The sequence below is a fragment of the Galeopterus variegatus genome, unplaced genomic scaffold (assembly GCF_000696425.1).
Source record: "Galeopterus variegatus unplaced genomic scaffold, G_variegatus-3.0.2 Scaffold1166, whole genome shotgun sequence".
Taxonomy (NCBI): domain Eukaryota; kingdom Metazoa; phylum Chordata; class Mammalia; order Dermoptera; family Cynocephalidae; genus Galeopterus; species Galeopterus variegatus.
The window spans coordinates 176,901-189,786 of NW_007727277.1; the positions used below are offsets into that span (position 1 = coordinate 176,901).

The 12,886-nt window shown below is 35.0% G+C and overlaps 1 protein-coding gene across 4 annotated transcripts in view; it reads left to right on the forward strand.

Moving 5' to 3' along the window:
• GABRA2 (gamma-aminobutyric acid (GABA) A receptor, alpha 2) overlaps nucleotides 1-12,886 on the forward strand; it is a 147,893-nt gene that overhangs the window by 51,604 nt on the left and 83,403 nt on the right. For all 4 annotated transcript variants that reach the window (XR_550668.1, XM_008575269.1, XM_008575268.1 and 1 more), the window contains one exon: nucleotides 11,026-11,093. Coding sequence is in view for 3 of the 4 variants with exons in the window: in XM_008575269.1 (XP_008573491.1) it covers nucleotides 11,026-11,093 (68 nt within the window). In the remaining variant the exon portion in view is untranslated. The remainder of the gene's footprint in view (nucleotides 1-11,025; nucleotides 11,094-12,886) is intronic.

Consider the following 12,886-nt stretch of genomic DNA (forward strand, 5'->3'; position numbering starts at 1 on the left):
CTTCACTAATGATTTTTACCAAATATTTAAAGAATTAACACTGATCCTTCACAAACTCTTCTAAAAAATACAGAAAAGGAGAGAATTCTTCTCAACTCATTCTGTTAGTGCAATATTACCCTGATACAACCAGACAAATATATCACAAGAAATCTGCAGAGCAATATCCCTTATGAATATGACAAAAAATGCTCAACAAAATACTAGCAAGTCAAATCTAGTAACATGTAAAAACTATACACCAAAACCAAGCAAGATTTATTCTAGGAATGCAAAGTTGATGAAACACATGAAAATAAATTGATGTAAGGCATCATATTAAGTGGAAAGCAAATGCTTCACGATCATATGAATTCTTATAGATGCAGAAAAAGCATTTGACAAAATCCTGTACCATAAAAACTGTCTATGAACTAGGAAAAGAAAGGGCTGTTTACAATGAAATATGCAAATACATGGAAACAGAAACTGAATTAGCAGTTGTCAGAGGCAGGGAAAATTGGAGAGTGGCAAATGACTGCTAATTGGATACAGGGCTTCTTTCTGGTGATAAAAGTTCTAAGTTTAGATAGTAGTGATGTTGCATAATTTCGTGACTATGCTAAAAAACACTGAATTGTACATATTAAAAGAGTGCATTTCATATTATGTAAGTTACATCTCAATAAATCCATTATTAAAAAATTGAAGAAGAGTCTGTAGGGGTGAGTGGAAGCAGTATTCCCTTAGAGAGATAATGGTAGCCTTAAGAGTAGTGACAATGGGAGAGGTGAGAAGTCTTTGGATTGTAGATATCATTGAGAGATTTACTTCTGAAAGAGAGAAGTTGTGAATAAAATCAAGATTTGTGGCCCAGAGGGTTGGACTAACAACCAAATACAATAGGGGAGGCTGTAAGAGTAGCTGATTTGGGGGAGGAAAATCTGTTTTGTTTGGAAAATGATGAGTTTGAAAAATATTAGACAGCCAAGTGGAGATGTCAATTGGACAACTGAATGGAGAAGTCCAGATTTTATAAGAAAGCTTTGAACTGAAACTAGAAATTCAGGAGTCTTTGACTACATGAAATAAATCATCAAAGAAGTGCAGGTAAAGAGGACCCAAAACTAAAAGTCAGAGTATTCCAATATTAACTGGTTGGGCAGATAGAAATGAAGGATTCAGAAAAGAAGCAACCAGTGCAGTTGGAATAAAATCAAGAAACTGTGGTGTCTGGGAGACCAAGTGAAAAAAGCATTTCCAAGAGGAGTATTTCCTTGTTATATGCTCTATTAGCATATGTCATGTCTGTAATTGTATATTTACTTGATTTTTACATAGCATCTCTCTTCATTAGGCTGTAGTAAACTCCATTATGATAGCGGAGACTATGTCTAATTTAAATGACCGTGACTCTCTGAACTAAGAGTAAGAATTCATTTACTTATTTATTCAACAAGAATGTATCCTCTTCATTAGGCTGTAGTAAACTCCATTATGATAGCGGAGACTATGTCTAATTTAAATGACTGTGACTCTCTGAACTAAGAGTAAGAATTCATTTACTTATTTATTCAACAAGAATGTATTAAGAACAGACACTATATCAAAGTTGTTCTCTGCTGTGGTTTTACTTTTCTGAGCAAAAAATATCCCTGTCTTCATGGAACTTAACTTCTAGTGGGAGGATATAGACTAGTACTATCTTATAGAACTTTTTGTGATAATGGAAATGTTCAGTGTGCTATCCGATATGGTAGCCATAGCCACATATTGATAAAATGTGGCTAGAGAGACTGAGGAACTAATTTTTAATGTAATTTAGATGACCACGTGTGGCTTGTGTCTACTGTATTGGTAGATATAGACAGCAAACAGTAAGCATAAATAAATGAATATATACAGCCAAGAGAAATTTGGAGTTGTTGTAATTTAAAGTGGAATTATAAGGGTGGGCCTCATTGAGGAGGTAACCAAACAAAAGCAAAAACAAAAACACTGCTATATTTGATTGTGTTGAAAATCATATACCTACCCATGATGAACCACTGGAAACAAGCCTGGTTAGCCTTGTAGATGGTGAAAAAATCTTTCATTCCATCAAAACTGCCTGTTCTATATTTTTGAACTGCAGTGTCTTTAAATTAGAAAACTGGTCTAACCTTCCCACTTATCAGTAGCTGTCTATTTAGACTTTTGAACTCCAAGAAAATAATAAGAGTAAAATGTCAGAGACAGGGATAGGATTGGTTAGCCATAGCAAATAATAGCCTAAGAATTCATCCAAGGAAAATTCTATGGATAGGGACTGAGAAGAAAGAAGACTATGAGCGACTATATAGCTTTTGAAGATATTTAGTCTCAAACGCCTAGCACACACAGGGATTATGAAAAATCGGTTATTTCTCTTCCCATCCATTGGGGTTAGCTCACTTTGGGAAGTGCTATGCTAAACGTATTCCAGTAACATAAATTTTAAAAAAATAGTAATAAGTGCAAGCATACATTTCTCTAATGTTTAACATACTTATTGAAGATTGACCAATGCGATAAGAACTAAATAGAAGTAAATGTTGGATAAAGGTTTTGTTTTTTTAAAAAAATATGCAGATGATTGTATGCTTAGGAACTATTCTGATTCAACTGATTGTAGATAGTTTCCTGGGATTCCACATCATTGAAGTGGGGAAAATAGGTTTTTCCTAGAGAAGTTATTTTTCATTCTTTGAATAATGGAGTTATTGGCTACATCAAACAATAGATGTCCACCACTATTTCTTTTTTTTTCTTTAATTTGGTGCATGCAAAATTCTTTGAAATGTTTTTATGATTCTCTTTCTAACCTTGCATGTACTATTTTAGCTGTCTTGAGAAATTAAATTTTAAAGTGTGTGTGTGTGTGTGTGTGTGTGTGTGTGTGTGTGGTTGTGGGGAGAGAGAGAGAAAGGAGACTTGGTACAAACAATATACAGTACAAATGACCATCAATCAGTTTGCTCTTGCCAGATGTTAGAAATTTTTGTTTGGAAAGTTTGACTGCTATTGTATGTCACATTACCCAGTACAGTTCAACTGCTCATAAGTTCATCAAAAATTTTTTTGACAAGCTTTTAAAAAGAATATTTTCCACTTGTTCTTTTCATGTCCTTACTATCCATTCACTTTCCAGCTCTTTTATACCTTTACTGTTCTACTGAAATTGCTCTAAATACTCAAACAAAAGGGCCTATTTCAGGAATGTCACTTTAAAAACAAGCAAGCAAGCAAACTCTTCCTTTGATTTCTACTCTTTCCTATTTTCTTTTTTTTTTTTTTCCTTTTTGTCTTTTTTTTTCGTGACTGGCAACGGATCACAACCCTCAGTGTCGTGCCCGTACTGGACTGGGACCGGCAACGGGATCGCAACCCTCGGTGTTGCTCCTGCACCTCACTCAGCCAGTGAGCGGGAACCGGTCTGTATGTGGGATCCGAACCCTCGGCGGGAGCGACGCCGCGCTCCCAAGCGGCGCACTGTAGCAGTGCGCCACCGGGCTGGCCCTACTCTTTCCTATTTTCAATCTCATTATTTTTTTTCTTTTGTCTTAACTATGTAACATCTTCCAAACTGGATACACTGTCTTCAGTTTCCTTAGATTCAGCTTGCCCACTGTTATACCTGTAACATCACATTTCTAATAACACAGACTTGGCCAATCTGTTCCCCAGATCAGAGTCCTCCCATGAATCCCCTGTGGCCATGTACATAGACGATATTCTCATAGTGGTGGCACATCAGGTCTTTTTTGATACAATTTCTGCTTTTCTTTACAAACTGATCCCCAACCCTTCTGCACATGTTCACCATGTTCATGAGTCAAACTTAACTGCTTAAGGGACTTGACTTTTGCACAAAGGATTTTTCTTGGCCTGGAATAGCCCCCTAGCATTTTGTTGGCTGAAAGCGTGCTTACCACTTTTGAAAATCACATAAGAGTGAAATTCACCTAGATTCCTTTTTTCAAAATGCTTCTGGGAGCATCAACATATGTACTATCTTCTTGGTTACAACAGACATTTATAGTACTACAGTCTTTTTTACATTTGCTTTCTAGTATGTTGTTATTCCTTCACAGGCAGACATTTTGCTTATTCACTTTTTATCCTCACATGTCTACCTTAAGTGGATTTTGTAGAATAAGAAATCTTAGTTGCCCATTATTTTTGTTCGTCCATAGTTGTTCAAAGGATTTGTAAGGAAGCTTTGATATTGTATTCTTCATTATCCAGTTAAGAATTTTGTTTATGAATTAATATAAATATTTCTTGAAATTATTTGTGTATTTATTCTAAATATGCTTCATGGTCATTTATTTTTTCCTGTAAAGTATTTCAAACATTCAGAAAAGTACAAAGAATAATATGATTTATTCAACTACCACATTCATTGAATCTTAAGATTTTGCCAAAATTGATTAGGATCAATTTTAAAAGAGGAATATATTAGAAATACATTATGTTCCCCATGGTACACTTCTGCAGGCTATTTTTCTTCCTCTCTCCTGCCATCCTGAATTTAATGATTGTTTCTAAGGATCACACACTCTTCTCTGTTTGCCATGTGCATTCCTTATTTCTCCTAAATTACCTATTATGAACCTCATGGTATTTTCCCTCTGGAGAAATCTATACAGAAGATCATCTTACTTTTGCATGCTGCATTGTTGGTATTCCTAAAGTCAAACATTGAGCTAGTAAAAAATATATATATTTTGAATTAATTCATGAGTGAGGTTTGGTGAAGAGCTAATTATTATTCAGAATTTAATTTTGGCTTGCTCTGAATCAGTGCTTTCTTCAAGTACATTCTTCCCCTCTGCTTAACTTTGTTACTTCGCTGGGAACCTATTGGACTTTCAACCTACCTTTGTTAATGGACAGTTTGGGCTCTGCCTTCACAAATGACAGTTTTCTTTTTCTTATGAGTAGCAATAGCTATGAATGGCTATTTTCAATGTTGATGAAATATTTTCGGAAAATATATTTGTTCTACATAAACTGTAATGAGATATGATTAGCTTATTCAAATACAGTATATAGCACCTACTATGTGACAGATATTTTACTAAGCACTCATTTTTTATTGAATGATTATATATATATTTGTGAAGTACAGAATCGAATATCAATACATGTGTGCAATATGTGGTGATCAAATCAGGATAATCAGTATACTCATGTTTACAAAACATAATCAGTCATTGTGATCCTTAACTAGTTTCTCACCAACTCCCCTCCCCCTCCCACTTTCTCACCTCTGATAACCACAGTTCTGTTCTTTTTTTTTTTTTGAAAGTTTAATGCATTATTGTAATTCTTTCTCTCTCTCTTTCATTCTTTCTTTTTTTTTCTTTTCTTTCCTTCTTTATCTAAGCACTCATGATATAATAGTGAACAGAAATGACACAGTCCTTGTCCTTTAGATTTGGGAGACAGACTAAACACAAAACAAAAAACAAGTAAAAAACTATGAAGAAAAATAATGAAAATAATGGTGAATTCCAAAATATCATATAAAAAGAAACAGAATATCACTGACAGAAAATGAGAGAAGAAGACTTACATTAGATAGGAGGAGTAGTGAACCTCTGCTCTGAGCTGAGAACATTTAGACTGAGACTTAAAGGCAAAGAAGTAATTATGCAAGAAAGGAAGAGGAGAGGTCATGGCCAGTGTGGAAGCTCTGAGTCAGGACAGCACTCAGTGTGTCCACTGGGAGATCTGGACTTCAGAGGGTGATGAATAACACCTAAAATACACAGAGACCAAGGATGCCACCACACTCTAGGTCTATTTGTTTACTTTTGTGACATAAATCTGTCCCATGGATCAGACAATTGTAACAGTCATTAACAGCACATTTCCACCCTGTTCTAAATCCATATGGGAAAACAAAACATAACTAGAAGATACTATGGACTATTTTTGACAAGTCAGTGTCACCAGCTCTGGAAACAGAGCACATTCACATGTTCTCATCTGTTTCTCCTCCGCTCCTGTCCCTTCCTTTCTCTTCTCTTTCCTTTTGTTCCCTTCGCTTTCCTTCTCTTATGGAAAGCCAAATCATAACCAAAGATTGCACTTTGAATACAGAACCCTGGAGAGTTATGTTAGAAGTATCAAATGTTTGTAGTCATCATACAAAAATATCTCATTAATCTGTGTGAGTTGTTCACAGCTCTGTGAAGTGATTCTGTCCATACTGAAATCCTCACAATCATTTTATATTTTTATTGTTTTTAAATTTTTGATCTTTCTATATCATTTGGTTTTAGATGCATCTCTTTTAACTGAGTCATCTAGTTCATTCACACTTAAGGTAATTACTGATTTGCTTGGGTATTTATTTATTATTATTATTTTATTTACAAAAGCTATTTATTTATTGGTTATGAATATTCATGAGATACAAAGCTGATTGTCACCACTCATGCCCAAGATGTGATGGCCAGATCCATATTGGCAGCATGCCCATTACCACAAATTCTGTCTCCCACCCAACTGTCCCCAACCTCCCTACCCATCCCCCAATACCCCACTCCCATTTTGTATCCCTAGGTATGTTCTCTCCCTCTGCAAGTCCAATGCACCACTGTGGACTTTCTTTCCTTCCTTCTTTCTCTCTTAGCTCCCACTTATGAGTGAGCACATGCGGTATCTATCCCTCTGTGCTTTGCTTATTTCAGTCAACGTAAGTCCCTCCAAGCTCATCCATGTTGTTGCAAATGGGAGGATTTCATTCTTTTTTATGGCATAGTATTCCATGATGTATATATACCACATTTTCCATATCCAGTCATCTGTTGATGAACAATTTAGGTTGATTCTAGCTTTTCAATATTGTAAACAGAGCTGTGATGAACATGGGAGTGCAGATATCCCTATGACATGATGATTTCCACTCCTTTGGTTATATACCCAGAAGTGTGATTGCTGGATAGTATGGAAGAGCTATCTGTAGTTGTTTGAGAAACCTCCATAGTGTTTTCCATAGTGGTTGTACTAATTCACAGTCCCACCATCAGTGTAGGAGCGTTCCCTTCTCTCCACACCCATGCCAGCATTTGTTATTCTCAGTATTTTTGATGATTATAGCCAGTCTAACTGGGGTGAGATGGTATCTCAATGTGGTTTTAATTTGCATTTCCCTGATGACTAGTGATGTTGAGCATTTTTTCATGTATCTGTTGGCCATTCATATATCTTCCTTTGAAAAGTGTCTATTCAGCTCCTTTGCCTATTTTTTAAGCTGGGTTATTGTTTTTTCTAGTGTATAATTGCTTGAGCTCCTTGTATATTGCGGATATTAATCCCTTGTTAGATGCATAGTTAGCAAAAATTTTCTCACACTCTGTAAGTTGTCATTTCACTCTGTTGTTTCCTTTGCTGTGCAGAAGCTTTTTAGTTTGATATAGTCCCATTTGTTTATTTTTTTTTCTTTCATTGCCTGTGCTTTCGGGCTCATGTTCATAAAGTCTGTGCCCAGACCTAGTTTCTGAAGTGTTTCACCTATATTTTCCCTTAGTAATTTTTCAGTTTCAGGTCTTATACTTAAGTCTTTAATCCATTTTGAGTTGATTTTATTATATGGTGAGAGATACATATCTAGTTTCATTCTTCTGCATGTGGATATCCAATTTTCCCACCAGCACTTATTGAAGAGGCAGCCTTTCCCCCAATGTAGGTTTTTGTTGCCTTTGTGAAATATCAGATGGCTGTAAGCCTGGGGGGTGATTTCTGAGTTCTCAATTCTGCTCCATTGGCCAAAGCGTCTTTTTTTATGCCAGTATCATGCTATTTTGGTTACTATAGCTTTGTACTGTAATTTGAAGTCAGGTAGTGTTATGCCCCTGGCTTTAATTTTTTTTTTGTTTTTTGTTTTGGATTGCTTTAGCTATTTGGGGTCTTTTGTTGTTCCATATGAATGTTAAGATTGTTTTTCCCAATTCTGTGAAGAATGACATTGGTATTTTGATGGGAATTACATTGAATCTGTAGATCACTTTGGATAGTATAGACATTTTCACAATGTTAATTCTTCCAATCCAACAGCATAGAATGTCTTTCCATCTTTTTGTGTCTTCTTTAACTTCTTTCAGTAGCAGTTTGTAGTTCTCATTGTAGACATCTTTCACCTTCTTGGTTCAATTGATTCCTACATATTTTATTTTTTGTGTGTGACTTTTGTAAACGGGCTTACTTTATTGATTTCTCTTTCTGTTAGTTCATTATTTGAGTATATAAGTGCAACTGATTTGGGGGCATTTATTTTGTATCCTGCAATGTTACTGAAGTTATTAACCAGCTCTGGGAGTTTTTTGATAGAGTCTTTAGGTTTTTCTATATAGAGTATCATGTCACCTGCAAATAGGGAAAATTTGATTTTGTCTTTTCCAATCTGGATGCCCTTTATTTCTTTCTCTTTCCTGATTGCTGTGACTAGTATCTCCAGTACTATTTTAAATAGAAGTGGTGAGAGTGGGCATCTTTGTCTTGTTCCTGTTCTTAATGTAAAAGCCTTCAGTTTTTCTCCATTCAGAATGATACTGGTGGTGGGCTTGACATAGATGGCTTTTATTGTGCTGAGATACTTTCCTTCTATACCTAAGTTGTTGAGTCTTTATCATGAAGGAATGTTGAAGTTTGTCAAATGCTTTTACAGTGTCTATTGAGATAATCATATGGTTTTTGTCCTCAAAATCTAATTACTAAGGTTCCCTTTTTCAGGCTCAGACAACTATTGGATATTCATGATCAGTGTTTGACTTGCTGATTTTCCTGTTTCTAAATTTCCATAGCAAAATAATATCCCTTCCAATGCATACATCCTTTAGCTATGTTTCTGAAGTCAATAAATCATGAAACCATTGCCTTTTCTTAAGGCGACTTTGCATATCTATGTTCCACATTTTTAGGTGTTTCTCTTACTACTTAGAGCTTTGAGGTTAACCTTTTTCTTCTCTTCCAATACTTAGCTGAAACCTTCCTACGGCCACTGGGGATAGCATCCCCTTACCCTTTATTTGCTATTTGACATGTAGTGAATGTTACTCATATCCTCAGCATCAATACATTCATACATTTTTGTCATTTCTCTTCTCTAACTTTACTATTCAGACTAAGGAGAATAATTTCTCTTGCCTCTATTAGGGTGAAAACTACTTTAATATCTTAATTTCTCTTCTCAGGAACATTTAAAATAAATTTCTGTAATAGCTAAAGTTTATTCAGTTGTTTACTTAATAAATATGATAGCATGATTAATTTGTCGTGAATAAGAAGAAGGAGGGGACTTGGATCTTATTTTCACAATCACAATTTCCTTCTAATAAAATATATAATTCAGGTCTGGCACCTGCTACATCGTTTGTGTGGACCATTCCAAAATATAGGGCCCTTTATTCAAAAAATAATTAAGAATTTTAAAAGAGAAAAAACAGAACATTATGCAAGCCTAGGACTATTCTGAGCACAGGATCCTATGGCACTACACAAGTTGCATGCCCAGGAAGCTGACCTTTGCAGGTCTTTGGGGTAGGTGGCAGCTGCAAATAATATTATAAATATATAAATGTCTATAATAATAGAATTTCATAAATACAGTTTTAGGAATAAAATAGTATATAATGTAATTGAATGGAGCATCATAACTATGCTTTGGCACAGGGCATTCTGAATAGAAATATGTAATTAATAAGAAACTACTTTTAGTTTCAAGTTTATTGTTGACCGTGGTACCCTGCTTTGGTTTAGCCTGAGGACTCAGAAGCCAGATTTCTTGGGTTCTAAAACCTCGCTCTATCTATTCTACAAGCCATGGGTAATTGGGCATATTTACTTACCTTTCTGTGCATTATTGTACCTTTCTGTGCATCATTGTACATGTGCACAGGGATGATAACAGAATCTATCGCATAGGTTTGACATGCAGATTATTGAATTTCAGGTCTTTTGAAGAGTTCCTGGTATGTAATAAGCATCCTAATTCTACCCAGTTTTATCAAAATCTTTTAAAATTTTTTTGTTTTTACCTTAGTGGATACAATATCCCAGACATAATTTAATTTTATGGTTGTAAATTAGTGACCAGTATAATATTTCATAAAATATATTTCATGATATTGTTGTGTAGAATTACAAATTTGACAATAGATGAGGTATTTACTTCATGATGATAGAAATTAATGATGTATTTTTTTTTCTCTACGAGAACATTGAAAGGATTTTTATTTTTAAATCCTTTCTCTGAGCTTCTTCCCCATCACTATTTGGCTTTAAAAAAAAAAAATCAAAGATCTAAATCACCTGGTTAATAGAGGAATCCCATTAATACGTTATTTAATTTTAGAATCCAATTCAATTCAATCTTAGCATTTTAGGCATTCTTAAATACGTTTAAAGGCAAGCTTGTTTGGAAGTAATCCATTGTGATTAATGCAAGTTATTTGCATCTATTTTATGTCACTGAATAATAAAGCTTTTTATATTCATACGAAATATGTTTATTTATTGATGATTAACAATCTGTTTTTGTGCTTTACAGAGAAGATATACTGATTTACAATCTATAAACTAAACCTGTGCCATCATGAAATACAATCTGAAATATTTAGTTTAAACATCAAATTTAGGACCAAATCAGACAACAACCATAGTTTATTTTCAGCACTGGTGGTAAATTTATTGTAAACTAGTTCACTTAAGATGGTTTCTAAGAAACTATTCATTCTGAGCAATATAATCTTAAAAAATAATGTCCTAATCAGGTATAGTTTCTAAGTACTGGTGTGGTAATACTTCCAGGTATTTTTCATTTAGGATTGTGAGAATCTGGGAAATAACTGCGCAGTATAGCTATATTTGTTGGTTTTGAAAGTTGAAAAGAAAGTAAAAAGCAATGCTCTTAAATTTACCACACAGCTTTCTAACCATACCGTGTACTTGACCCCTTCTTTCTTCTGTGGCTCTCATTATGTAATATCTTTATTCAATCTCTTTTTCTCATATCAGACAGTATTACTGAAGTCTTCACTAACATCTACGTGACCAGTTTTGGCCCTGTCTCAGATACAGATATGGTGAGTTTTTCATTAAGTAGCATTTTCACTTTATATAAAGGGAAGTGTGTGTGTGTGTGTGGGGGGGGAATTTTGAATAAATTATTTTAAAATAGATATGGTGAGTTTTTCATTAAGTAGCATTTTCACTTTATATAAAGGGAAGTGTGTGTGTGGGGGGGGGGAATTTTGAATAAATTATTTTAAAATAAAAAAAATATTTTTACTGTTACAGAATTATGTATCTCTTTTGTGTCTAGTTAGTCTGCCCAATACATCAAGAGTTAAGGACGTTAACCCGTTTAAGCTGTTGTGCTCAGTTCCAGCTTGAGTGTTCAGATTACCCCTGTACATTTTATATTCTTTTCAAAACTTGTCTACCTAGCTACATTGTGGTAAAGATTGTTTAAATAAAAGTAATCGTATTACTGAAAACAATTTTCTGGGACTGAGGCACCTGCTTGGACTTCCATAAGTCTGTTCAGTTTTATAAACCACTGCTTCTTACAGAATGTGGTCATGATCAGTGTTAATAGAAGAAAAACTTCTTTTGTCACTGAGCAAGGTGGGTGCCTTGTCATGCTCTCTACATGCATACAGTACATACAGTCAGCACACATAGCAGGCACATGCAAATCAATCTAAAGAAAACTAGAACCTTGATAGTCTTGGATACTATGGAATTGGTGCTTACTTTATTTAAAATGAGGATAGGAAAGGGAAATTGGTCTGGTGGGTTAGAAACTAGTGGGCTAGAATCATCAAGGGTAAATTTTTAATTTAGTATAAAAATTTTAGTAATCAGTCTTCCATTTCTACTACTTAATATAGTGCTTTGTAACAGAAATGTTTGTTTAAATGATTTTTCATTCATTAGTATCTTGTCAGGTTCTGCCAGCAGATGCCAGCCTTGCTTTGCAATCTCCTGATGTGCACATCCCTTGTCGTAAGCGACCTCGCTGGCAAGTCTGTGGCTCATAATCTCACTCTCCCCTCAGGCATCCTGCACTCCAGGGCCCTACTGCTCTTCTGAGGTCTATCTTCTTTATGGTCCAGGGATTGAGCATTAGAGCAGATGTTCTTGTCCCTTTTTAGCTCAGTCATCCCCACCATGTCATTTCTCCCCAATTTCTTCTATCTCTCTAATAACTAAAGAAGAAAGTTGGCAAGTTTGGAGATTTTCCACCTGGATAAACAAACAACAATAAGATTGTCCCTTTATTCCAACATTCACAAAAATTATGAGTCAATTTATTGGGACCTCCCTACCTTTCCATTAGGGAGTATAAATGCCACTTTTATCATAAAATGTCTGCTTTTTCTTCCAACAGAGACACTTCTCTAATATCATAGTCGTTTTCTTATATTGGCCTGGGTGACTGAAAATGTGAGACACCATGGAGTTGAGGGTGATCCCCACCTTTGGGGTGGTGGTTGATACCAAACACTGTCAGGTCTTTAAATTTCTTTCAAGTTAGAATGTGAAGATTTAAATGCTTTCCCCTGCCCCCCAACTTCAAGTTGTAGGCACAATTCTGGAACAACAAGAAAACCCACTTTTCAACATACCCCTCCTGTGTCCCTGCATTATATTATATTTTAACCTGAAATATTAATCTGCTTCTTACCATAGGTTAATTTAAGTAGACAGGACCTTGAAATGATGACATAGACATATTTAGTAAGAGTGTGTATTCCAAATGTGACCGGTTGTCTGTAAAGATAATCTTGCCTTGATAGATACTCCTTGTCTTAGTGCAACTTGTCTTAGTAAATGATTCCAAATAATAGAGACACAGTGAGAAAAAACACTT